The sequence below is a fragment of the Mercenaria mercenaria genome, chromosome 17, assembly GCF_021730395.1.
Source record: "Mercenaria mercenaria strain notata chromosome 17, MADL_Memer_1, whole genome shotgun sequence".
NCBI lineage: Eukaryota > Metazoa > Mollusca > Bivalvia > Venerida > Veneridae > Mercenaria > Mercenaria mercenaria.
This window is the reverse complement of record NC_069377.1, coordinates 15,636,559-15,664,418: the sequence shown is the minus strand read 5'-3', so window position 1 is coordinate 15,664,418 and position 27,860 is coordinate 15,636,559. Positions and strand designations below refer to the sequence as shown.

The 27,860-nt window shown below is 34.7% G+C and overlaps 1 protein-coding gene across 7 annotated transcripts; it reads left to right on the top strand.

Annotated features, from left to right (window-relative positions):
• Window positions 1–27,511, top strand: LOC128550319 (uncharacterized). 7 transcript variants are annotated; one of them, XM_053529152.1, is made up of 15 exons: window positions 1–49; window positions 2,560–2,750; window positions 3,218–3,304; window positions 4,664–4,722; window positions 5,183–5,467; window positions 5,871–6,023; window positions 6,176–6,257; window positions 7,242–7,442; window positions 9,926–10,028; window positions 13,777–13,849; window positions 15,393–15,560; window positions 16,971–17,107; window positions 17,727–17,878; window positions 18,467–18,553; window positions 18,925–27,511. In XM_053529152.1, the coding sequence occupies exons 2-15, from the start codon at window positions 2,603–2,605 to the stop codon at window positions 20,157–20,159; spliced, it is 2,970 nt and encodes a 989-aa protein (XP_053385127.1). In that variant the 5' UTR covers window positions 1–49; window positions 2,560–2,602; the 3' UTR covers window positions 20,160–27,511. The 7 variants fall into 7 exon arrangements, with proteins under 7 accessions (XP_053385127.1, XP_053385126.1, XP_053385129.1 ...); XM_053529151.1 differs by having other exon boundaries at window positions 39–158; XM_053529154.1 differs by lacking the exon at window positions 1–49 and adding an exon at window positions 93–261 and having other exon boundaries at window positions 3,218–3,295.
• Window positions 27,512–27,860: the final 349 nt, after the last annotated feature.

The window sequence follows — 27,860 nt, the reverse complement described above, 5'->3', positions numbered from 1 at the left end:
CGAAAGTGACTAATTTTGGATTTACCAGTTTTCCAAAATAGAAACTGATGTACGTAGCTAACCTTTTTTTAATACGGATATCATACGAACGAATTATTGGCGAATTAAGAAGTTTTTGCCTGAGCGTTATTTAGCAAGGAGATCTAAGACGAAAAAATGTAAACAAAAACCTGTTCATGAATAGCCGTGAATATAGGTGTATCCTAAGTAGCAGACTCATAACACGAACCCCTGGACGCCGGATTCATGGATGCGATTTCGGTAAATTTTATTCGAGAGGTCTTGTGCACAGGTGCCCGTCCTGTCTTGTTGCCCATATGGGTGCTGCCCCTCCAAAAAAAGGGTCCTGCAATATACCACTAAGGACCACTAAGGACCGCTAAGGACCACTAAGGAGGTACAAAGGACCACTAAGGACCTCTAAGTGAGCACTAAGGACCACTAAGGGGTGACTTAGGGTACAATAAGGGCCCTTAAGAAAAATCTAAGAATTAAATGTTAAAATAAAAAAGATATGAGTAAATTATTTCAGGCAGTTTTCCTAGCAAAGACCGCTAAGGAGGCACTATGGGCCACTAAAGACTATTAAAGATGTACATACTAATCAATTAAGTCAACGGAAATTTTAATTAACCTTATTTATTGATTTTTTAAGAAATCCATACTATATCATAATATTATGTCATATCAATAAATCATATATTATATATATTTTTACAGAACAATAAAACACACAATGGCATTACTTATCAAAAGTTCTATGTACAAACATATTAATCACTAAAAGTCATTGAAAATTTTGATTTTAAAACCTTATTTTAATTTTGTACCTTAGTTTAACAAATTCATATACTATATTATATGTCATTTCAAGAAATCAGATATATATTTATAGAATATTAAACACACAATTGCATTGCTTATCAAAAGTTCTACAAACATACTAATCACTAAAGTCATTGAAAATTTTGATTAACCTTATTTTAGTTTTGTACCTTAACAAATTCATATACTGTATTTTATGTCATTTCAAGAAATCAGATATATATTTACAGAAAAGTAAAACCATTATATAATATGCCCACTTATTTAGCCTGATTGATGTATAATAAACAAGATTATCATTATCATACAAATCTGTATAATCAAAAAGATTAAAAACACTGTTGCCTAAAACGAAAAAAATTATTTTTTTTTCCTATATATACTCTTATAAGGAAAAGGTGCTTATGTTGCCGTAACGCATTTTTTTTCAGTATCAAGTCAACTCGTCCCCTAGTCAACTCGTCCCCAGTCAACTCGTCGCCAATTTGGTCATTTTGTCCCCCAAAATTGGTCATTTTGTCCCCCTCATGATAAAATTTGGTCAACTCGTCCCCATTTTGGTCAATTCGTCCCCCTTTTGGTAATTTTTGTCCCCTTAATATTTTAGGCATTTTTGCATTTTTATGGTATCTTTGACTTTGAAAACTTGTATTTAAAATCATCGTGAATTTTGAAGGAGTTATATTGGAAATGGTTAACTTTAAATAATTAGGTTTGATAAAATGATAAAAGAAATATACTGAAATTATAAGACAATTAACTGAAATAAAAAAAAAAATAATAAATACAATGCCCTTAGTAATAAAAATATAAGAAAATAGAAAATAGAGAGCAATAAATCCTTATCCCTGGTCATAATAAAAGAAAGTTATAATTAGAAATACCATAAAGAATAAATAAACAACTAATATCGGTCACATATGTTTTTCTAAAAATAACCAACATGCTTTATATTCATTTTTGTCATTAAAATAAAAAAATACTTCAAAAGTAGGGAGACAGTGGTTTCTAAAAAAAGTAGAATGAGCCTGTACCTGCATATGAAAGCTCAAGGGCAAGGTCACAAAGGTTTTAGCCTTCCATTTCGTTTCCACTCTGTATCTCCTAAACCCCATGAAGGATTTTCATTAAACATGGGTCAAATGATTACCACATCAAGAATTCATGATTCAGCTGTCAGCTCAAGGTCAAGGTCACAGCTCAAGGTCAAAGGTTTGAACTCTGTATCTTCTGAACCCCTTGAAGGATTTTCATGAAACTTTGGTCAAATGATCACCTCATGGAGATGATGTGCAGGAGGTTTACCCTTTCACTATCCATAACAGTGGTGGGGGATTTAGCTGTCTTTCAGACTGCCTTGTTCTTATTACAGTTATCATTTAGTGGGTATGTAATAAAGCAACTTCAGATTTGCTTCGAGAAATATGCACTCATTCTCTTGTGGAATAATATTATGCTCCTGTGGTTGCATAATATTTCCACTGCAGAACGTTTGCATATTTATCAATGCAAATGTAGTAACATATAAATATTTCAACATGTGCTATTGTGCACATTATTTAATGATATTCTGAAGTACAAAGTCTTAAGGCTACTTTGGTTTACCGGTAACATTCACTCAGTTTTTTAGTGAAGGAAATCTTTATACATGGATCAGGAAAATTAAAATAGCATTGATTTCGACAGCTTTTTTCAGACCCATGTTGTTGAATAGATATGTTCTCTATTTTGTAGTTGATGTTGCTGTTGATATCCAAAGTGAAGTAAAGCCAGAAGCATGTCACAAAAGACAGTGATTTCTGTAGGTTTGAGTGGTTCACCAGCATTTTCAGACTTGGATGAAGACTTAGATTTGACAGATACAAAACTTTTATCTTCGGATGATGAAGAGTTGAAGAAATATATTGATATACCCAGTAATAAAGGTACACTAGTTTTAAGCAGACTGTTCTACTAGAACTATTGTATTTGATCCTCCCCCAGTGGTGGTACAAGAATTTTTGTGACTGCTTATTTAATGTCTTACAATTTATATTTATGATACAAATATTTCCGAGTGAATTCAAGAAACATTGATTCCCAACTTTACAAAAAACATAGATTCTTAATTTATCTGAATTTTTGTATTTGTTATTCCATAACTTTTTGTAACTTTCATGTCATTAGCAAAATTCTGCTTAGTTTTAACCTTATAATATAAACTTAAGATTATCTTTGAAAGACAGATATTCCATGACTGAATGTTTTTTTTATTTCTGTTCAGATTATCAGCTAGACTAGCTGACTGTTCAGCCTTATCACACAATATTATATTTATATTCTGCATTTCAAATAAAAAAAAAAACTATAAAACAATGTCTTGACATCAAAAAGAATATTGTTTGTTTTACAGAGAGTGTCACATCATCAGATGGTGACTATATTGAGAGTTTCCGCTTTATACCACTTACATCATCATCCTTAGTTACCGGTGAGAAAAGTAGGTTTTCTAAATTTCATATTTACAACAGTCTCAATAGTTCATTGTCACACTAGACAAAGAGAAGTGATGGATTGTTAAGTGATTCACTTCTTTTGTAACAAGGATTTTTGCAAATATATTGTAATACCGCTGATAATAAATATCATTCAGAAATTAGAAACTCAGAGCATTTTGTACTCGGGTGAGCTTTTGTGACCACTCACTATACTTTTCTTCAAACAGCGTCACATCTGAAAGTATACGGTGGAAGTTTATAAAAATTGGCCAAACAGTTCCTCTTGCTTGTGCAGCTTATTTTCCAAATTATTTCTCTGAAATGTTCCTTGTTTGACCTTCTGCAAAAATTATTAAAGCCATCTACATTTATCAAAAAAAAAAATAAACCATGTCTGCAGGGGACAGTTGTTTTCCTTACATGGCTCTATGAAAAACTGAAAATCTTCTTCTCTGAATCTACAGGCTTTCAAAGTAATTCGACAGAATTGTTTGTTGTTATACTGTAATACATGTTTGCGTTGTGAAACTATGATAAGCAATAAAGTCATCATGGTCCTCTTGTTTAAATATCTTAATAAGTTTTCAATAAACAGTTTTGATGGCATATTTCCTTTGTAAATTTTATCCCTTTTTAGCCAAATTTTGTGAATAGAGAATTACTTTAATGAAATTTGGGACATTTTGAAAGAGTATGGTTGTTTATGAGTTTGTAACCAACTTCAACATGTAACAGCATTATATTTTTTGTAAATTCTTGTTTGACATGATGAATTACAGTATACGCTCCAAGTGCACAGGTTTCAAATATCACAAAAGAAACCACCATACTGGATAAGATTTTATGTAATTCAATAAAAATAAGTAAATACATGTGAGCAAGAATGGAATAATTGCCACATATGGATGAAGCATTTTTAAACCCCCGCCACAAGTGGTGAGGGGTTATAGGAATGGTCTTCGTCTGTCCGTCCGCCCCATAACACTGTGTCCGCTCTGTGTCTCCTAATTTCATGAAACTTGGGTCAAATGATCACCTCATCAAGATGATGTGCAGAACTCATGAGTCAGCCATGTTGGCTCAAGGTCAAGGTCACAATTCAAAGTCAAAAGTTTGAGCCTTCCATTTTATGTCCGCTCTGTATCTCCTAAACCCCTTGAAGGATTTTCGAATTCAATGATATTGTCATACCTAGATGATAAAATATACTTAACAACATCAATGCCTCCACTCAGAACCATCAATCCTTTCATCATCCATAACAGCAACGGGGGATATAGCTGTCTTTCAGACTGCCTTGTTAAAGTAATTGAGTGTATGACTGATCCAATGTGTGCTGTTCATGTATGTTCTACTTTCAGCAGTTGTGACCACAAAGGATGCTCCAGTAGTTGTGTTGTCTGATACTGATGATGACTTGGTAAGAATAATTTCAGTTTCTTGTGTCCCAATTATTCTTCCTTTCTGTCCCTCCCTTTCTTTCTTTCTCTCCCTCTTCCCTTTCCTTCCTATCTCCCTCTAGCTTTCATTTTGTTAAAAATTATGCCTGTTTTTAACACAGATATTTTGTGAAAGTCTTGGCTGTAAGCATGTTTTTCAGGAACTACCTGGCCAAATGTTTTCAGATTCTCCACACATCTTTGACATTGAGAGATGATCTCAGTTGGCAGGTTTCATTACCTGGGCTTACATGTTGGCAAATTTATGCCCCTTTTTCAGCTAAGAAAAGTTTGCTAAAGCTCTTGTATGTAAGCTTGTATAAGATAGAAAATTTCCAAATAGTCGAGTCTGCTGGCATTAGACAGCTCTATTATAAACTGCTGTAATGATCTGCTACATAAAACATCACAACTGATGATTGATATATGTATAATTTTCAGACTGAGATAGAGTTGAATTCCAAGTCATTGGTTCCCAGTGATCCACCAGATTATGAAAGTCCGGTAGAAGATGAAAACCAAGACGTAAAACCACCACTGTTGGACAGACCAGAGAAGGAAGACTCAGATGATCTTGCTTATGATGAGTTACTGGAAATGTGTGGACAAGATGTTGGTGATATGGATAACAGTATGGATACTGATAATAATATTCATGATGATGATGATTATGAGGATGATGATGATGATGATCATTTTCATAGGTCAGCAACCACTAAGGTCAAGGTGAGTGTAGACTTTTTCATGTACATGTATCTAAAGAAATGCTAAAGAAAGAAAGAGATGGTCATGTTTTTACTTATTTGATAATTCTTGAATTAAACAAGAGTATCCTTTTCTATGTTAAATATTGAATATGCATGTTCATGTTAAAGTTATTTTTGTAGACTACCGGTATTTTATTTATGACATCATTTTGTGGATAAATTTCTAATTATACAAAGCCAAGATCTGAGATATAAATCATTCTTAGGAGGTCATGAAGTTAAAACTTGAATGTTGATGATCTAGTCTTTTTCCTTTGTATAATGTGATTTAATTTGGCAATGAAATTTAATACACCCTACCAAATCTTTGACATTTATGAAGTATAATATCAGTAATAACAATTTCTCTAAATCTGTTGAAGGTTAAAAACCATCTGAAGAGAGTATCACCGTACAGGGTAAAGGACAGAATTCTACCTGTAAAAGGTAAAGGGAAGCAACCAGTGTCTGGAGCGTGCAGGTTCAAGTCCACCCAAAAGAAATCGTCGTCACCTGTAGCAGATGGTACAGATCAGGTATTTTCCAAAGAATTTCATTTTTTCTCAGTTCAAGCATACAGTTCTTCCAGGAAAGTCTACCGTACCTAAATTCAGGCATTTTAAATTTTACATTTGAGTAAATTTGGATTAACATTTTTGTATTGAACATATGTATGATATGATTTCAGGAGCTGGTGTTCCGTGACTCTGCAAGACCTATATGTTATGGAGATGGCCCTATTGACATTAATGTTCAAGTTAAGGAAGAAGGTATTTAAATGGTTACTTTAGTAAGATGGTTATTTTAATGTTTTTAACTTTACTATTTAGGACAGTTTCCAAACATATAATTCTTGGCGACTGTCAGCCAAGATTCAGATTATTCTGATCCATTGATATACATTCTCATCAGATAGCATGGTACTTTTTGTTTATATTCATTCGTAAAAAAACTTTTAAAATCCTCTTGTCAGACACTGATGGCTGAATTTCAAAATAACTTCACACAAATATTCCATGGGATTACCTATCAAAACTTTTCATTACAAAGCCATCTTGATTCATAGAAGTACATGTCTGCCAGGATGTGGGGCTAGGTTTTTCCTAAGTCGCCATATGACCTATCATGTGTCGGTGCGACGTTAATTCCAACAAAAAAAAAAGGAGAGAAAAAAAAGGTTTTTCCTAGATGGCTGTATGTTGTTCTTTAAAGTTCTAAGTATAAATCAGCAGGCTTGTTTTCAGAGTAATTTGCCAGAAATTATCTATAGATGACCTTCTACCTTAATTGTAGCAGCTGTTTTAATTTGTTGAAAGACATGGACATCAGGGATCGAGGCTCTTTTTGTGTCCCCTAAGTGTAAAAGAACCTGGGAGGCATGTAGTGTTTGAACCATCAGCCTGTCACAGTTATGTTCTCAACTCCATCAGTTTCAGTCCAGTTGAAATGAAACTTGTTATACATCACTTGATTATGGAGTTATGGCCCTTTTATCTCACAGAAAATTTTTTAATTACATCTTTACATTGAATACTTAACTCCTTCCTCAGTTTTCATCCAATTGAAATGAAACTTGTTATGTATAATAAATGAATAACCTCTCTAATGCAGATTCCTAATTTTCCCTTTTTGTAAGATTATCCAACTTTTTATAAGAGAAATGTTAGCAAAGTTTTCATGACAGTGTGTAGCACAATAAAGATATTTTAAAGCAAAGTATATATTAATGTGTTTGTAATATAAACTTTCCTCAGAGAAGCCAATTGTGCCGCCGCCTCCAATGGTTTGTGAGTCATGTGAGAAGGAGGAAGGTCATAACAATGTGGTGCAGTGTTGCGACGGTCACATTGTCTGTATGAGGTGTGTCGAGGTTTCCACCAAGAAAATTCTTGTTGGAGAAAAGAAAGGTTCTGTGGAATGTCCAGGAAAAGACTGTACCAGTTCTGTTCCATTGAGTAAGTTGTGCACTCTGCATTTCATTCAGAATACTTGGTGAACTTAGCAGATTTCATTGGAAAAATAGGTCACCCGCAAAAAAATAAAGGGAGAAATTGATTTCCCTGAGAGGTTCACTAAAATTTAAGTTTGTTTAGACTAGTATATTACTGTACCAAAGGTTGAGACATTTTTAAGTAATGAAATATTTCTATACATTCTGGGAACATTTAATTGATTTTTAGCTCAACTTTACGAAAAAAAAGTAGATATATTGCACTCGCCCTAGTGTTGCTGTTGCTGTTGGTTAAAGTTTTTGATAAAGTCAAATATCTCCGTTACTATCAAAGCTTTTAACTTGAAACATAAAATAGTTATTTACTATCAAATTCTACACCAGAAGAAACAATGCCCCTTACCCTGTTTGAATTTTGACATAGTTATGCCCCTTTTTAACTTAGAATTTTTAGCTCACATGTCACGTAGTGACAAGGTGAGCTTTTGTGATCGCCCTTCATCCGTCCGTCTATCCACAATTTCCTTGTGAACACGAAAGAGACCACATATTGTATTTGATTTTAATCAAACTTGCACACATTTTGTATGGGCATAATATCTCGGTTCCTTTCGAAAACCGGCCACATCCCATCATGGGTTCCAGAGTTATGGCCCCTTAAAGGGCCAAAATTAGCCATTTTTGGCTTGTGAACATGATTAAGACCACATTTTGCAATCAGCTTTAATCAAACTTGCACACAACTTGTATTGGCATGATATCTTAGTTCCTTTCGAAAACTGGCCAAATCTCATCATGGGTTCCAGAGTTATGGCCCCTTAAAGGGCCAAAATTAGCCATTTTTGGCTTGTGAACATGATAGAGACAACATTTTGCAATCAACCTTAATAAAACTTGCACATAACTTGTATTGGCATAATATCTCAGTTCCTTTCGAAAACTGGCCAGATCCCATCATGGGTTTCAGAGTTATTGCCCCTTAAAGGGTCAGAATTTGCTATTGTTTGCTTATGGACACGATTGAGACAGCATTTTGCAATCAACTTTAATCAAACTTGCACTCAACTTGTATAGGCATAATATCTCAGTTTCTTTCGAAAACTGGCCAGATCCCATCATGGGTTCCAGAGTTATGGCCCCTTAAATGTTCAAAATTTGCTATTTTGGCTTTTGCAGCCATATAGAGACTTCATTTATGGTTTGATCTTCAACAACAATAAATCTTGAATTCCATGATGAATCTGTCAGATTCAATCATAGGTTCTGGAGTTGTTTATATCTGATTACCTCCCCTGATTTTAATCAAAATGGATTTATATCAGTAAGTACTTATAGGACTGATTTGAAATTTCATTATAGTCATTAGTTGGACTCAGACAATCAGGGTAGATAACTATGGACTTATTTTATGTCAAACTACCTCCCTTTATTTCAAATTAAAATGGACATATCTCCATAACTAATGAAGGTACTGATGAAATTCCATGCATGCCATCAGATGGACTTGGACAATCAGTGAAGATACATATTGACTGAATTTATGACAAATTACCTCCCTTTATTTTTTATGTAAATGAATATACCTAGCAGCTTTTATTGGGATTGGTTTGAAACATTATTTATGTCTTCCATGGTAAGAAATTTCTACTTTTACTTACTTTTCTAATATATTGTTGTAAGGCTTGTACTCTGTATCTTCTACATGCATATACCAATGCATGATTACCTCCCTTGATTTTAATAAAAATGGATTTATCCCAGTAAATATTTATAGGACTCATTTGAAATTTCATTATTATCATTAGTTGGACTGAGACAATCAGGGTAGATAATTATGGACTGATTTATGTCAGATTACCTCCCTTTGTTTCAAATTAAAATGGGTGTATCCCGGTAACCAATGAAGATACTGATTTGAAATGTCATTTATGTCATCAGATGGACTTGGACAATCAGGGTAGATAACTTTTGACTGAATTTTTGACAAATTACCTCCCTTTATTTTATGTAAATGAATATTTAAAGTATATGCTTATGTGATCTATGTCAAAACTTGATCTTATCATTAAGAGCAGTGGTACTCAGGTGAGCGATATAGGGCCATCATGGCCCTCTTGTTTTGATAAAGTTTTTTAATGGCAAAGCTCTAATGCAGAGTGAAGCACTGAGAAAAGTCGAGCGTGCTGTGTTACGGACAGCTCTTGTTTTTGTGAGAGGATTTATCTGAATAAAGTCAAAGCTAATTCAGCCTATGTATGAAAAATTGGTCTTTCTTAGCAAAACTCTAAGTTGAAAATGCACTTGAAAAATTTCCCTGTATGTAGGTTATATTATATTGTATTTATATTTCACAATGAAACATTGACTTAAGTGTACTATTGAAGCTTTTTCATGCTCTTGTTAAACACATACTGCAGATTTATCATTAAAGTGTTGTAATGCAGAAGTAATCGTATTGAGTAACACATAATTAGCTTGTGTTTTCAGGCGAATTAAGGAAGGCACTGCCAGCCATTGTACTAGACTTGCTAGAAGACAAATGGAAAAAAGAAACCCTGGAGGCTCTAGAGAACATGAAAGATGCTGTCAAGTACGTTTATCTTGGACAGCTAGTAAAATAAAGTCTTCACATTATTAGATCAAATATCTTCTATGATTAGGATTCAAAAGTTCAGTAATGGTGGGGTAATTTATGGGGAATCAATTTCAGCTGCCTGTAGAAAAATTGATAGTTTTACTCTGATGCCTGCCTAGCATTAAATTATACTTTTAGAAGTGCTCTGGACTGCTTCTTTTCCTAATATAATCAGGACATTGATTATTGAAACCAAAATTAATACTCTTGTTTCTGAAACTTTTTTAATCATGACCACCAAGGATGTACCCATGCTAGCTCTCCTGTTGTGTAATAAATATCAGCAGTAAATTATACTAGTACATGTTTCATACAAAACATGTTCTCCTAGACATTTAGGTCAGTGTCCTAACTTAACAAAACATGTTCTCCTAGACATTTAGGTCAGTGTCCTAACTTAACAAAACATGTTCTCCTAGACATTTAGGTCAGTGTCCTAACTTAACAAAACATGTTCTCCTAGACATTTAGGTCAGTGCCCTAACTTAACAAAACATGTTCACCTAGACATTTAAGGTGAATGTCCTAACTTTACAAAACATGTTCTCCTGGACATTTAGGTCAGTGTCCTAACTTAACAAAACATGTTCTCCTAGACATTTAGGTCAGTGTCCTAACTTAACAAAACATGTTCTCCTAGACATTTAGGTCAGTGCCCTAACTTAACAAAACATGTTCACCTAGACATTAATGTCAGTGTCCTTACTTTACAAAACATGTTCACCTAGACATTTAAGGTGAATGTCCTAACTTTACAAAACATGTTCTCCTAGACATTTTGGTCAGTGACCTAACTTTACAAAACATGTTCTCCTAGACATTTAAGGTGAATGTCCTAACTTTACAAAACATGTTCTCCTAGACATTTTGGTCAGTGACCTAACTTTACAAAACATGTTCACCTAGACATTTAAGGTGAATGTCCTAACTTTACAAAACATGTTCACCTAGACATTTAGGTCAGTGCCCTAACTTAACAAAACATGTTCACCTAGACATTTAAGGTGAATGTCCTAACTTTACAAAACATGTTCTCCTAGACATTTTGGTCAGTGACCTAACTTTACAAAACATGTTCACCTAGACATTTAAGGTGAATGTCCTAACTTTACAAAACATGTTCTCTTAGACATTTAGGTCAGTGTCCTAACTTTACAAAACATGTTCACCTAGACATTAATGTCAGTGTCCTTACTTTACAAAACATGTTCACCTAGACATTTAAGGTGAATGTCCTAACTTTACAAAACATGTTCACCTAGACATTTAGGTCAGTGCCCTAACTTAACAAAACATGTTCACCTAGACATTTAAGGTGAATGTCCTAACTTTACAAGACATGTTCACCTAGACATTTTGGTCAGTGCCCTAACTTAACAAAACATGTTCACCTAGACATTAATGTCAGTGACCTAACTTTACAAAACATGTTCACCTAGACATTTAAGGTGAATGTCCTAACTTTACAAAACATGTTCACCTAGACATTTAGGTCAGTGCCCTAACTTAACAAAACATGTTCACCTAGACATTTAAGGTGAATGTCCTAACTTTACAAAACATGTTCTCCTAGACATTTTGGTCAGTGACCTAACTTTACAAAACATGTTCACCTAGACATTAATGTCAGTGACCTAACTTTACAAAACATGTTCACCTAGACATTTAAGGTGAATGTCCTAACTTTACAAAACATGTTCACCTAGACATTTAGGTCAGTGCCCTAACTTAACAAAACATGTTCACCTAGACATTTAAGGTGAATGTCCTAACTTTACAAAACATGTTCTAGACATTTTGGTCAGTGACCTAACTTTACAAAACATGTTCACCTAGACATTTAAGGTGAATGTCCTAACTTTACAAAACATGTTCACCTAGACATTTAGGTCAGTGCCCTAACTTAACAAAACATGTTCACCTAGACATTTAAGGTGAATGTCCTAACTTTACAAAACATGTTCTCCTAGACATTTTGGTCAGTGACCTAACTTTACAAAACATGTTCACCTAGACATTTAAGGTGAATGTCCTAACTTTACAAAACATGTTCTCTTAGACATTTAGGTCAGTGTCCTAACTTTACAAAACATGTTCACCTAGACATTAATGTCAGTGTCCTTACTTTACAAAACATGTTCTTCTAGACATTAAGGTCAATGTCCTAACTTTACAAAACATGTTCTCCTAGACATTTTGGTCAGTGACCTAACTTTACAAAACATGTTCACCTAGACATTTAAGGTGAATGTCCTAACTTTACAAAACATGTTCCCCTAGACATTTAGGTCAGTGCCCTAACTTAACAAAACATGTTCTTCTAGACATTAAGGTCAATGTCCTAACTTTACAAAACATGTTCTCCTAGACATTTAGGTCAGTGCCCTAACTTAACAAAACATGTTCTTCTAGACATTAAGGTCAATGTCCTAACTTTACAAAACATGTTCTCCTAGACATTTTGGTCAGTGCCCTAACTTAACAAAACATGTTCACCTAGACATTAAGGTCAATGTCCTAACTTTACAAAACATGTTCTCCTAGACATTTTGGTCAGTGCCCTAACTTAACAAAACATGTTCTTCTAGACATTAAGGTCAGTGTCCTAACTTTACAAAACATGTTCTCCTAGACATTTAGGTCAGTGCCCTAACTTAACAAAACATGTTCTTCTAGACATTAATGTCAGTGTCCTTACTTTACAAAACATGTTCTTCTAGACATTAAGGTCAATGTCCTAACTTTACAAAACATGTTCTCCTAGACATTTTGGTCAGTGACCTAACTTTACAAAACATGTTTACCTAGACATTAAGGCCAGTGTCCTAACTTTACAAAACATGTTCTCCTAGACATTTAGGTCAGTGCCCTAACTTAACAAAACATGTTCTTCTAGACATTAAGGTGAATGTCCTAACTTTACAAAACATGTTCTCCTAGACATTTTGGTCAGTGACCTAACTTTACAAAACATGTTCACCTAGACATTAAGGCCAGTGTCCTAACTTTTGCATAACTCTTGTTACATTGTTAAAACATGAAAATAACTTGTGTTTTGTTTTTAGTCTATAAATTGGTCATCTTTTGTACAATCAGTATAAAATTTGACAATTTAAAAAAGTAACTGGTGAATCAAAATTCATTATAGTCACAGCCAGTTCCTTAATCTTCCTTGATTGTTTCTTTTTCTTTGCATAAATCACTCATGCAGTGGGACTGTTTTTTAAAGAATGGTACTATTTGTAGTCCTGTTTGGCGCCATATAACCTATACTGTGCTGGCGCGCCGTAAAACCCAAATAAATAAATAAATAATGGTACTGATTTAGCAGAAAAAAAGAGAGGATCAGGTTGCTGTACCCTGGAACCACAATTATTAAACTTAATTTGGAGACATCCGTGGAATGCATCCATGCTATTTGTCAGTTTCAAATTTGTACTTAGAAACTACCAATTACTGGTAGACTGTTCTCCAAACAATAATTTCATTTCATGACAGTACATTGAGCACTGGTATTGAAGTCCTGCATCTCAGCTCTGCACACAGTACCTCTGGTATTGAAGTCTTGAATCTCTGCTCTGAACAGATCCACTTCAAACAAAGTAACTACACTATTTCTTTTGTTTAAATAATGTAGCTTATGTAATTATGATAAAATGCTATGAAGTAGATATTCCTATCAGTAAGTACCTTTACCTTTCAGATGTCCTGGGTGTAACTTCTCCGCTGTGTTGGATATGAGTATGAAAAGATTTCAGTGTGTCCAATGTAAGGAGGTAAGTCGGATACATGTTTCTGGATTTATAGGATCTCGATTATACTAGCAGCAGTTACACATTCATTTGGTTGCTTAAATTTTTTTTTTTTGTATATTTTAAACAAAGAAAGATATTTATAGGTTATTAACTTTGTATCGGGAAATATTCATGAGTTCTTCAGCGGAAATATTGCGCGACTTTAGGAGCGCAATATTCTTCCGCTGAAGAACGAGTGCATATTTCCCGATGCAAAGATAATAACCTTTTTATTACATACGCATCTACACGTATAAATATTTTGTAAATATCATAAATATTTTCAATAGCCTGAATAGGATTCACAATTCTGAACTAAATAGAAAAAACTAGTGCAAAAACACACACTGAATTACGTCACGCACCCTATATGAAATTCACGCATCAGTGTATGGAAAAATATTGACGTTTCGGTACCAGTGTAACTTAACGGGGAATAGAAACGAGAATGTAATAAAAAAATATATTATTGTTCAAAATTTTGTCTGTAACTTTAGCCACATATTTATGAACTACTCTCCAGGAAATGTTGGGATACTCAACTTTATCTGCTTTGATAATTGATTACCTTGTTTTGCTGTTCAAGAAATAATATATCATGACTGAATAAAATTATTGTTTACAGCCCTCGTGATATAATTCCTTCGCATCTAAACTCCAAACAGTGACTTTATTCAGCAACAAATCACTGTTTGGGATATATTATTTCGATTCTAACACGTTTTCAATGAATATTATCTACGTCCTTGACGATATCCATCAAATATTTGCCTGATTTCTGTTGATTTCTTTTCCAGGGCGCTGCTATGCCGTCTAACGCTATGGAATTGTTGAATAATAACACAGTTTTTAGCCTTCTTTGTTTAATCGGAAAACAAATCGGGTCGTGTTAGAATTAGAGTTTAGATATAAAGGAGTTATATCGGGAGGACACAGCACATGAATGACAATGATTTTAATCAAGGGGAAATCACTGAGTTTTATTATTTTGATTCTAACACAGTATCGAGGATTATAATCTATATCCTTGACAGTGTCCTGTTTTGTATGGGTTTCTTCTCACACCACGGTGACATTTGATGCTATGATATAATTGTGGAGAACAAACAGCTGTTATGTTGCATAATAACACATACTGTAAAATCATTTAATTTCGTGGGCATGAAATATCGTGGTTTTGGTCAAAATGGCAATTTCGTGGGGATATGAATTCGTGGATTTCATTTTTTTAATATAAAATGAGTGGGAATTTTACTTGTTCGTTGGGATAAAATTTCGTGGATTGATTCAACCACGAAATCCACGAAAATTAGTCCCCCACGAATATTAATGATTTCACAGTAGTATCAGTCTCCTTTGTTTTACAGGACAATCATCATGCATGTAGATAATAATCCATGTTATAGTTTTAGAATTAAAATATCACCCTCATTTGCATCCAACAATGATTTTATTCAGTGTTAAAATCGCTGTTAGGAATATTTTGGTTCATAAATAAAAACAAAATAAATTCATCTTATTTTAGGCATACTGCCGTTACTGTGATAAAAAGTGGACTGAGCGTAAAACACACGACTTGTGTATACGTACCAAACAGTGGACATCAACAGTTACTGGAAATGTGGTCAATATACCAGCGCAATGGTCAGATGGTGACACAGCTGACACAGACTGTATAGATGGTAAATCTGAGGTATGTAGCAGGCATTTATATGTTGTATCAAGTTTGTTTGTGGACATTAACAATTTTTGAGCCTGTTCAGTGTTTCTAAGAAAAGGCTGTGGAGTAAATTTGTGGGTGTGGGGTAAAGAGCGAATCTTCTCTGCCATGATCTGGTTTGTCTTAAGTTGTAACCTACCCTAGAAGCTTAATTAGTGCTAGTCTAAAAATGCTATCTTATCATTGATATTTATGGGGGTCATATTTGCCTTGGTGTTATGGTGAGCTTTATTCTTGGAAACTCATTCTAAATAACAAAATATTCCAGTTTATTTTAACCTTTAAAATTCACTAATTATTCATTGTCACATGAAAAAAAGATTTTAGCCATAACAAAAAAAAAATTCTTCCATTGAGGTTAAATGATTTCATGGGATATTGGATGAATTTCAGTGACTAAAAATCTTCATTTTTAGCTCGATTATTCAAGAATAGTGAGAGATTTTCTACTTACCTTGGTTAAAGTTTTGTTTGCAAGTTCATATCTCTGTAACCATTGCATATATTGGCTTTAAACTTTACAGAAGACTTCCTAGTCATCTACTGAAATAACCAAGTTAGATAACTCTTGTGTGAAACTGATACAGATAATGGCTCTTTTTCACCTTACAAAATTCGGTTTCAAGTTTTGATTGCAGCTGTCAAACTGTATCACAGTAACAACTTAATTTATAGGATTGAAACTTCACACAATGCTGCCCAGTCATCAGTCCTACTGAAGTAACAAAGATACATTGTGTTTGGATGAATTTTACCTTTACCCTGCTTTTCTGTCATGAAGTTGTCCATCTTTCAATTTTAGACAGTACCATTACTGTTAAAATGGGTGCTTACCAAAAGGATACTGACTGAATGGCGAAGAGTGCAGATCATGATCAGACGGCACGGATGTGCAGACTGATCATGGTCTACATTGGGCGGCGGGCGCAAAGGCGGAATCTATTGTGTCCATCATGATAAGGGTTAATTCAAATTATGACCCTTTTTCAACTTAGAAAATTTGGTTAATGTTTTGCTTGCAAGCTGCATCTCAGTAACAGCATCATGTGTTTGACTGAAACTTCACACAGTGCTTTCCAGTCACCAAACCCACTGAAATCACCAAGTTGGTTGGATTTTATGCAAATTATGGCCCTTTTTTGGCTTAGAAAATTTGGTTGAAGTTTTGTATGCAAGTTGTTATCATTGCTTTAATAAAATTCTAATTTATTATAAATTGTAATAAAGTAACTCAGTTACGTAAATGTTGCCAAGTTATGGCCCTTGTTATACTCAGACGTTGTCAAATAGTCAAGTGCACAGTTTATGGAAAGCTCTTGTTTCATTTGATTCCTTTTGTTAGTCATTTAATAAGTATTAATATGTATGAAATTGTTTTTGCAGAGCCATACCTTAGTTGAACTTGACTCAACCTCGGCAGAATTTTATGATGTTGTACATTTTATGAACAAACACATGAAATCAACAGTAAAGAAGATCTTCAGAATTCAGAATGAGAGACTCTGGGAAAAATATTCTTTGTAAGTTTTTTATTATTAAATTTTTTTCTAGGATGGCATTTACTTAAAAATCAAAGGTTGTTCTTTTGTAGTTGCTTGATTTATGTAAAGATATATAGGAGAGACTGTTAAAAACTTTCCCGGAAAAGTATCTGCAATCTGAAGTTGAGTTTGTATGTTACTGAAGTGGGTTAACCCATTGGCCAGTTTGTATACTGACTGACATACAATTAAGAAGTGAAGACTTAAAAGGATTATTACCTGTACCCAATAGAGGAGTTCATTGGGTTTTGGAGTCATTAGGTCAAAGATCAAGGCCACAGTGACCATGAGGCTGAAATAGTATCTGATTAGTTGCTAGAGAGTGCTTAGGGCAAGGACTGTCAAATTTCAAATTTTCAGTTGACCTGTACTGTTTTATGGGTCAGTATGTAAAGGTCACAGTGACTGAGGCTACAGACAGCTTCAAGTTAATAAGAAAAGAACACTGAAATACAATCACCTAACTTAACAGGACACTTGACAAGGCTCTAAAGGTTTCTGATAATAAAGCATAAAATGCTTGAAATTTCTTTGACTACCTGTAAACATTGAGCAATGTTATGCGTTTTACGGCACTTACTGTGGTATCTTATTCCAGGACAAGAAGTCACATGGTCGCTGACCTTGGAGAACTCAATATTAATGAAAAAAGATTGTTTCATGGTACCCATGCAGATGTTATTGAAGCCATATGCAAGGAAGGATTTGATTGGAGGCTTTGTGGAAAACATGGCACAGTGTATGGGCAAGGTAATTAGTTGATTTATATGTAAGGAGGGAGTTGATTGGCTGCTTTTTGAATTCATTGCTATTTGCACAGACTTTATAATTATACATTTTAGCTTGTTATTGGTTGATATGGGTTTATGTTTAGAGGCCTGCTTGACAGAGTGGACAAGATTCCTGGTGTAGATTATTTTGCCCAACACTGCTGTTGGTTCAGATCCAACTTGGGGTTTAGATATCTATCTAGTTTGAACCTTGTGTATGCAGTTGCCTGGCACTGCTTGATATAATGTCAATTGAGGGACCTTCAATTTTCATTCAGCATCAAGAGTTTGAAAGTTGCCAGATGACTTAAATGGGCTGTGTTTGTGTGAAATGAATAGGGAAACTGCAAAAGCAAGATATTCAAAAAATATTTGACAGATCTGTCCGTAATTCAATTAAACTGTTTTACTATCATTGACCACAGCTTTTCTTTTAGGATACAATTTAGTCTATGTGGTAAACTTGCATATAGACCTCATGCTTTGTATTATTTGTTAACTCTTTTTCTATTCAGAATCTGGTTTAATGTGTATTTAAAGATAAAACATAAAACATTGTTTATTTCAGGGACATATTTTGCCAAGAGTCCTGTGATCTCACATCGTTACTCATCAGGAAACTTGTCTAGAAGAGGCCGAAATATTAATTCTGGAGGTCAGTTATTTCATGTAATTAAAGGGGGATGCCTATACTGTAGAGGTTCTAGATTACATCAGATACATTTCAAAATGTCAAGTATTACTGAAGTGAAAATTTTTAAAGGAGTTTTACAGAACTGAAAAATGTATGATTTACATGGGTACCTTTTTAACATATTTATTCCAAAAAAGGACGTAAGGTTATTTTAGTTTCTGCCATATTCATTATAATAAAACAAATGATGCATGACATAAAAGTCAGTGCAGAGTCGGATATAAAATACCATATAGACCTTCAATGCTTCCATTCATACGATGTCTTTGTCTGACTGCCAATTTTCTGATAGTTATGATTATATAAAGTTGACATCTATGTATCTCTTTCAGGATCAGGATTGTTTGCAATGTTTTTTGGTAATTCTGGAAGACAGGCATCTCAATACAAGCCACCACTGAGGTTTGGGGCTCCGATAACCACTTCGCAAAGCACAGGATTTACATTCGGAGCAACAACAACAACGCAAAGTTCAGGTTTCACATTTGGAGCAAGCAGATCTTCACAACCAAGTTCAAGTTTTGCATTTGGGTCACCAGCTTCTGCCTATCATCAAGGTTTTAACCTGGGTGCTGCGCCGACAACAACAAATTCAAGTTTTGCATTTGGATCTGCATCAACATCAAATGCAAGCACAGGAATTGCTTTGGCAGCATCTACAAACAATCCAAATACTGGTTTTAGATTTGGTTCTTCAGGAGCCAACCTGAATCAAGGATCTGGCAGCAATGTAGGACTTTTTGGTGCAGCATCAACTGTGAAAAAACACAAGTTATTACCACATAGTAGAAATGACAATGATTATATCAGTTTGCCTGATCCTACATGTTTGCATAGCCAACAAAAACAATCCACTGTTTCTTCCACAACTGGTGACAGCTCTTGTTCTGGTTCAAAGAAATCTTCTAACTGTATATTTTGTTCACCGAAAAGGAAAGCAGGTGATTCGGGTCCTTCAACGACAGCAGTAGCAGCAGTACTGACAGGAGCAACACCGGCACCAGCTGTGTCAGGAACCGGCTCCACAAACAGTGGAAGTGGTGGAGCCATGACAGTCAATGACTTTCGTCAACACTTGTTGAAATCGCAAAAACAGATGATAGAACAGCAAAAAGCAGCGTTAAATTCAATGTTTCAAGGTAATACTGGTGCACATTTGTTTGTGAGAGCTATTCCACCTACATCTGCTTCAGGCTTTACTGGGAGTGGAAGTGGAGGAAGTGGTACATCTGGTTTCTCATTTGGAACGGGTTTTAGTAATTCAAATGCCGGCGGAAGCAGTAATGGAAGTCGAGGAAATTCTGCTGGAAATGTTGGAGGGTTTCATTTTGGTGTGGATTCTGATAAAACCAGTGATAATGACCATTTCATGTTTCTTGCACGTGTCCTGGTAGGACGCTCTTGTATGGGAACGCACGAGATGCGACGACCTGCTAAGGATAGAGAGGGACGTGATACACATTCTGCAGTGGAAAGGGAACATAAACCAAGCATCTTTGTCATATTTGATAATAACCAGTGCTATCCTGAGTACATTATTCAGTATACAACATCATCTGTAGGATAGTCCATTTGGACTTCACGGGACTGCTCATGAATTCAGGTTTTTGATTGCAAGAATCTGTCCATATACATGTCACTTTGTATTTGAAAAAGACTTTAAGGCATTACAAAGTAGGATTTAAGTCACTTTAATTTTAACTTACCGGTAATACCCGGAAGCTGTAATTTACAATATATATTTGGGGCCTTTCATAATGACTGTCAGTTCTTAGAATACATAGAATTCTCAACAAGAAGAAAGCAGTGAACTTGATAAGCTTTGGCAATATGAATATGTTATGTGAAAGATGGGCAGTATAACTCTGTTTGCTCTTCACATTTTTGCGCTCTCGACTTTTCAAAGAATAGTCTAGCTATTCTACTCACCCTGGCGTCGGTGTCGGCATCACACCTTGGTTAAAGTTTTGCATGCATGTACATATGGCTATCATTTAAAGGCATATAGCTTTGAAACTTATTACTTCTTTTCTTTTTTGAGGTCAATTACCAACCTCGCTAGGTCAAGTCCCATAACTCTGACATGTATTTTAGCCAAATTATGCCCCCTTTAGGATTAAAGTTTTACATGCAAGTTACTATCTCCAGAACTAATGCTGATATTGAATTGAAACTTCACATGTGTCTTTGTGGTTATAAAACTAGGTGATAGCATCAAGTCCCATAACTCTTCACATGCATTTTGGCAAAATTATGCCCCCGCAAAAGGGGGCTTAGAAAATCGTTGTAAAAGTGCAAGTACATATAGCTATTACTTAAAGGCATATAGCTTTGAGGCTTATTTATTCTTTTTCTAGGTCAATTTACAACCTCGCTGGGTCAAGTTCCATAATTCTGACTTGTATTTTGGCGAAATTATGCCCCATTTTGGACTTAGAAAATCCTGGTTAAAGTTTTGCGTGCAAGTTACTATCTCTAAAACTAATGCAGATACTGGATTGAATCTCTATAGATATTTTAACATTTATGGTAATATTCCTGCTTCTGGGACAACAATTAGAATAGTCGAGCATTGGCTGTCTTACCGATAGCTCTTGTGTTTTTTTTTAGCTCACCTGAGCCAAAGGCTCATGGTGAGCTTTTGTGACCGCTCAATGTCATTCGTGTGTTGTGCGTCGTCCGTTGTCCATTTGTCAACATTTTCTAAAAAAATCTTCTTGAAAACCACTGGGCAGAATTACACCAAACTTCACAGGAATGATCCTTGGGTGGTTCCCTTTCAAAATTGTTCAAAGAATTGAATTCCATGCAGAACTCTGGTTGCCATGGCAACCGAAATGAAACACTTTAAAAATCTTCTTGTCCAAAACCGCAAGGTGTAGAGCCTTGATATTTGGCATGTGAAATCATCTTATGGTCCTCTATCAAGATTATTATTGTGCCCCAGGGGTGAAAAGAGGCCCCGCCCCGGGGTCACAAGTTTTACATAGACTTATATAGGAAAAAAACTTTAAAAATCTTCTTGTCTAAAACCAAAAAACCTAGCCCTTTGATATTTTTTATGTTAAGCATTGCCTTGTGGTCCTCTGCCAAAATTGTTCAAATTATGTCCCTGGGATGAAAAGAGGCCCTGCCCCTGGGGGTCTCAAGTTTTACATATAGACTTATATAGGAAAAAAACTTCAAAAATCTTCTTGCCTGAAAATGCAAGGCCTAGGCTTTTGGTATTAAGTATGTTGCCTTTCCTAGTGTTTCTCTACCAAATTTGTTCAAATTATGTCCCTAGGGTGAAAAGAGGCCCTGCCCTTGGGATACCAAGTTTAACATAGACTTATATAGGAAAAAAAAATTAAGGATCTTCTTGTCTGAAAGTTCAAGGCCTAAGCCTTTGATATTTGGTATGTAGCATTGCCTGGTGGATCTCTGACAAGTTTGTTCAAATTATGCCCCTGGGGTGAAAAGAGGCCCCGTCCGGGGGGTCACTTGCTATAGTGATGCGTTATATAGAAAAAAATACTTCAAAAATTATCAGATCATATTTCCTAGACTGTTTAATTATAATTACCAGATGACCCCCAAGTGATTAGGGATCACTTGACTGTGACCTTAACATACAGACCTACTTTCTTGTTTTTTTCAAGATACAGCCTTGAAATTTGGATGACATATACAGTTTTGCACACTGATCTTAAAACTGACTCTCAGTTACCATGAATGTGTCCTACTGATCTACCTTCTTAATATTTTAGCACCAGTTTGCCATTTGAAACATGTGGCTCATATTACTCAGGTGAGCAATCCAGGGTCATCATGACCCTCTTGTTGATTCCTGTTACCCTTCTCCAACTTTCCCGTCCCCCCATTACACCTGCTCCCTGTCCCAACGCATGGTAAATTTTTATGCCCCCGAAGGGAGGCATATAGTTTTTGAACCGTCTGTCTGTCTGTCAATTCGTGTCCGGTCCACATCTTTGTCATTGATGGATGGATTTTCAAATAACGTGGCATGAATGTGTACCACAGTAAGACTACGTGTTGCATGCAAGACCCAGGTCCGTAGCTCAAAGGTCAAGGTCACACTTAGACGTTAAAGGTCATTTTTCATGATAGTGCATTCGTGTCCGGTCCATATCTTTGTCATCCATGGATGGATTTTTAAATAACTTGGCATGAATGTGTACCACAGTAAGACGATATGTCGCACTCAAGACCCAGGTCCGTAGCTCAAAGGTCAAGGTCACACTTAGACGTTAAAGGTCATTTTTCATGATAGTGCATTGATGGGCGTGTTCGGTCCATATCTTTGTCATTCATGCATGGATTTTAAAATTATTGAGCGTGAATGTGTACCACAGTAAGACGACGTGTCGCGCGCAAGACCCAGGTCCGTAGGTCAAAGGTCCTAAACTCTAACATCGGCCATAACTATTCATTCAAAGTGCCATCGGGGGCATGTGTCATCCTATGGAGACAGCTCTTGTTTTCGTATATGTATACAGTGAGAAACACTCTCGGAAACTGCTGGCCCAGTTTTACAGTAACTTCATAGGAATGCTTTTTTGGCGACCCTGTACCAAAGTTGTTTATATTATTCTCTACCGAGAGGTTAAAAGTCATCTTGATTAAAAAAAGAAAACAAAAACAAACAAAAAATGGCTGCTAAGGGTGAGACTACTTATGAAAAGCTTCATCTCTGAATCTGGCGGTCAGTTTTCGAAGTAATTCTTCAGAATGGTTTTGAGCTGAAACAATCCCCATAACTCTGATTTGAATTTTGACAGAGTTATGCCCCTTTTTAACTTAGAATTTTTTGGTTAAAGTTTTTGATAAAATCAAGTATCTTTGTTACTATCAAAGCTTTTGACTTGAAACTTAAACTAGTTATTTACTATCAAAGTCTACATCAGGAGAAACAATCCCTATAACTCTAATTTGAATTTTGACATGCCCCTTACTTCAGAGTCAAGCACTTAGAAAAGCCGAGTGTGCCGTCTTACAGACAGCTCTTGTTCTTCAAAGGGTAACACTTCCAGATACATGTTTGTACATTGTAATAGGGGAAAAATTAAAAAGAAAACAATTTGGCCATTTCTGGCAATAATTTATAAAAAAAACGAAAAAAACAAAAAACACTCATATTGCCTGTACTAACACACTGAAAAATTGCTATGCACTGATTTATTCACACAAGTTTAATTTGATTTACACTGGAAGAAAGTAAGATCTACTGTGCCTGATAAAATATCAAGTTGTTTAATTTTTGTAGGACATCTTTTGTAAATTCTTAGTACCGGGGTATATTTGGAAAACTAATTTCTTTGACATTATACTTTATGACTGCTGACAAAACAACACTTGTAGAAACATTATTTCTTTGATTTTGAATTCCAAAAATAAAAAAAAAATGGAAAGTTTATTACATTTGTTAGATGGAATTAGTTTTAAGACTTGACAAACTCCACAAAAACTAGTCCCCTTTGAATGATAATAAGGCGTAAAAAAAATTGTTTGTTTCCAGTATCCCGACCTACCCTAAATTTTTGGCCTACCCTTTTTATGCCCTTTGGAGAATATTTATGCCCTTTGGAGAAAACTGCACTTTCTATTCTTTAAACATGGTCAGTGATGTTAGAAATCAACTTACTGATGCTCTAAAGGCATAACCCCCTTATTAGTCCCCTACTGGTTGAAAACCAGTTTCGGGGACTATAGGAATGCACTTTTCTGTCCATCTGTCCGTCTGTCTGTCCGTCCGTCTGCAATTTCGTGTCCGGTCCATAACTCTGTCATCCATGAAGGGATTTTAATATTACTTGGCACAAATGTACCTCATAATAAGACGATGTGTCATGCACAACTTTCAGACCCCTAGCTCAAAGGTCAAGGTCACACTTAGCAGTCAAATGTTAACATAGCATGAACAGGGTCTGTTTCGTGTCCGGTCCATAACTCTGTCATCCATCAAGGGATTACAATATTACTTGCCATAAATGTTTCCCATGATGAGACGACGTGTCATGCGCAACACCCAGTACCCTAGCTTAAAGGTCAAGGTCACACTTTGAGATCAAAGGTCAAGAGGATTTTTTTCCTGTCCGGTCTATAACTTTGTCATGCAAAGCAGGATTTAGATATCAGTTGGCACAAATATTCCCCTGGATGAGACAACATGTCATGCGCAAGAACCAGGTCCCTAGGTCTAAGGTCAAGGTCATATTTAGAGGTCAAAGGTCAAATTCAGGAATGACTTTGTACGGAACATGTCTTCTTCATGCATGGAGGGATTTTGATGTAACTTGGACCAAATGTTCACCACCATGAGGCACCCTTGTTTTTAGAATTACGTCCCTTTGTTATTACTATAAATAGATTTTTTATTACTGGCGGTAGAGAAAAATCGAGACCACTTTTCTGTGGTACAGCATGCATGTTACATCCAATTTTTAGGTGTATTTTGACCTATCTCTACCTGGTAAAGAGTTTCTTGTGGACTTATATTATATAGATTTTTTTTTTTTTTTTTTTTTTTTTTAAAGATTAATTTCCCTTTGTTGTTACTATAAATAACTTACATGATAACATTTTTATAATCAGCCAAAAAAATTCAATATGAAAACAACCGTGGGTTTTTATATATGCACATTTTAATCCAAGTGTGTTGTTATAACATATTGTATATGTAGTACAATATTGTTTATACATCATTGACAGATATCAGTTCATTATGTTATACTGCAGTAGAGAAAATTAGGTGCCTTCCAGTAGGGGACTTTGTATTGCATGGCAATACTTCATTCGCTTGTTTGTATTAATTTTTTAACACAAAAATCATTTCCAAAAAGTCTCACTTATAATAAAAATAAATAAAAAAAAAATAAAAAAATTCTGACCTACCTTCCCTAATTTTTTTTTTTTAAGCCTGATATGTTTAACTTGTTTTGTTAATACATGTCTTAACTCATGAGTATGTACCTTATATACATTTTTTTTTGTAGTTTTGCAACTTAGTCATTGTACTTTTTGCTAAATTAAATAGAAATTCATGAAAAAAAAAACCAATATATTAATCAGACAGCAGTGGTACAAACAAGTCTTATTTATAAAACCACTTATATATATATGCAAATGTTGAACCAGTACGAATGTGTAGTACAATTCGGGCTCGTATGTAAAGCAGTATCGAAACTAATCTTATTGGGTTAGTGGACTTGCTGTGGCATGTGCGTGTTCGTTTGTACTGCTAGGCGCTTTGCCGTAATTGGTCTGGTATATTGTGGTGGTGATTTAGTTCGTATTAATTAATTTTCTCTACTATATAATAATTTATAATGCGAACTTGTATCCTAGCGGATCTCACGTATGGAAAAGTCAACTGTTCTGAATATAATTATATCCCTTAACGCAAATAATCTATATATATTCAATGTATCCTCGGGATCCAGGTAACTTTCAGAGAGAAAAAATATAGCTTCTCTGGTCCCAATCAGTTATAAAGACTAAAAAGTCACTACTGATTTGTGAGACACGAAAACAGAGATTTGAGTATATATATGCAAATGTTGAACCAGTACGAATGTGTAGTACAATTCGGGCTCGTATATAAAGCAGTATCGAAACTAATCTTATTGGGTTAGTGGACTTGCTGTGGCATGTGCGTGTTCGTTTGTACTGCTAGGCGCTTTGCCGTAATTGGTCTGGTATATTGTGGTGGTGATTTAGTTCGTATTAATTAATTCTATATATATATATCATGTATTTTGTTTTCTTGATTTTAAGAAGATCAGTTTTGTAGAGTTTGTTTTTCCTTATAATACTCGTATAGAAAACTATTTCACACACATATGTATCTGATAAATAACTGCTGACTCTATAAATATGTATTATTAGAATAAAAAAAAGTAGGTAGAAAAAGAAAACTGAAAAACAGTATATAATCCAAAATTATCAAAACAGATTATTAGATGCTATACATAAACAAATTTAGCAAATTTAGCAAGGTAAAAAGGCATGACAACTTGTGACAGAATTTATTTGCAGCAGTGCTTTTAGCATTTAAATTATTAAAAATACTTTTTTTCCCCTTTTTCCAAATTTTGAAACGGAATTGATTGAATGTTATATTTTTCACAATTTGATTTACATTTTACTTTAAAACATATTCATGATATTCAGTTTTTTTTCTATATAGATATTTTTAATCTGAATAAGTGATTTTTGCATTTCAGAATGGCTCACTGGGTGTATTGTTCAACCATTTTAGCCTGAATACTGTGAAATCTTAATATTCATGGGGGACTTATTTTTGTCTTTATGTAAATCATACTACTTTGCGGACTTTTAAACTTTGATAAAAACGAGGGTCAGGGTCACCAAATACAAGTTTGAAAATTAGACTTCTGGAAATAACAATTTTATTTTTGAATTCTATGAATTATCTACTATTTATGGAAAATGAAGTTTTTAACAAAAAAATGACATATTGAAAAAAAAAAAGCAGTTTGAAGTCACGTCTAAATTACAGAGTGAAATGCTTACTGTATACAGGTCTGGAGTCTCTGAAGTTCTAAATGCCACCTCCTGTGTGCATTAGATTAATTTATAATAGCAATATTGTCAATAAATATTTAACATGAACTCTTTAAAAATCTGTTAGTTAACTTCTGAATCCAAACAGATTTTAACTGTTCAAGGTTGTCAATAGATCTCAGTTTTTGTTTTGTTGTTTTCTATATGTTTTCTGTTATTTGTGTGTTTTTACTGGATATAAAAGAATATATGAACTATTTTCATCTGTGTAAATTCGTTATTCTCATTGTCTTTTTATAGACACACCAAAAAAATGTTTCATCTTGTATAATAATATCTGTTTTGAAGAAAAATAAATAAATATAAAACTGATATTAAAATTATTTCTTTAAACTTTTGTCTTGTTTTGATGTTTAGCCAGTTCTACTTTAGTTCCGAAAAAAGGCCACCCTTTTCTGCTACTCCCTGAAACGCAAATCCAAGGTTAATGCAGTTGAGCAAATTTTTCCTCAAAGATGCAGTCTAGCTAGATTGTGTTGGACAGTTGGGGCATTATTTTAGGGAAAGGTCTTTAATTCTTTGTGTGAAGTTTTATAAATTGTAAGAAAAGTTGAACAAACACTCAACACAAGATAGTATAATTTGTTAACTGAAATTTGGTGTGAAGTTGTTAGTTACTTGTGTAGAGAATCCAGGAAATGCCAATACATCTGAAATACTTTTGGAAAATATTTTGCTAATA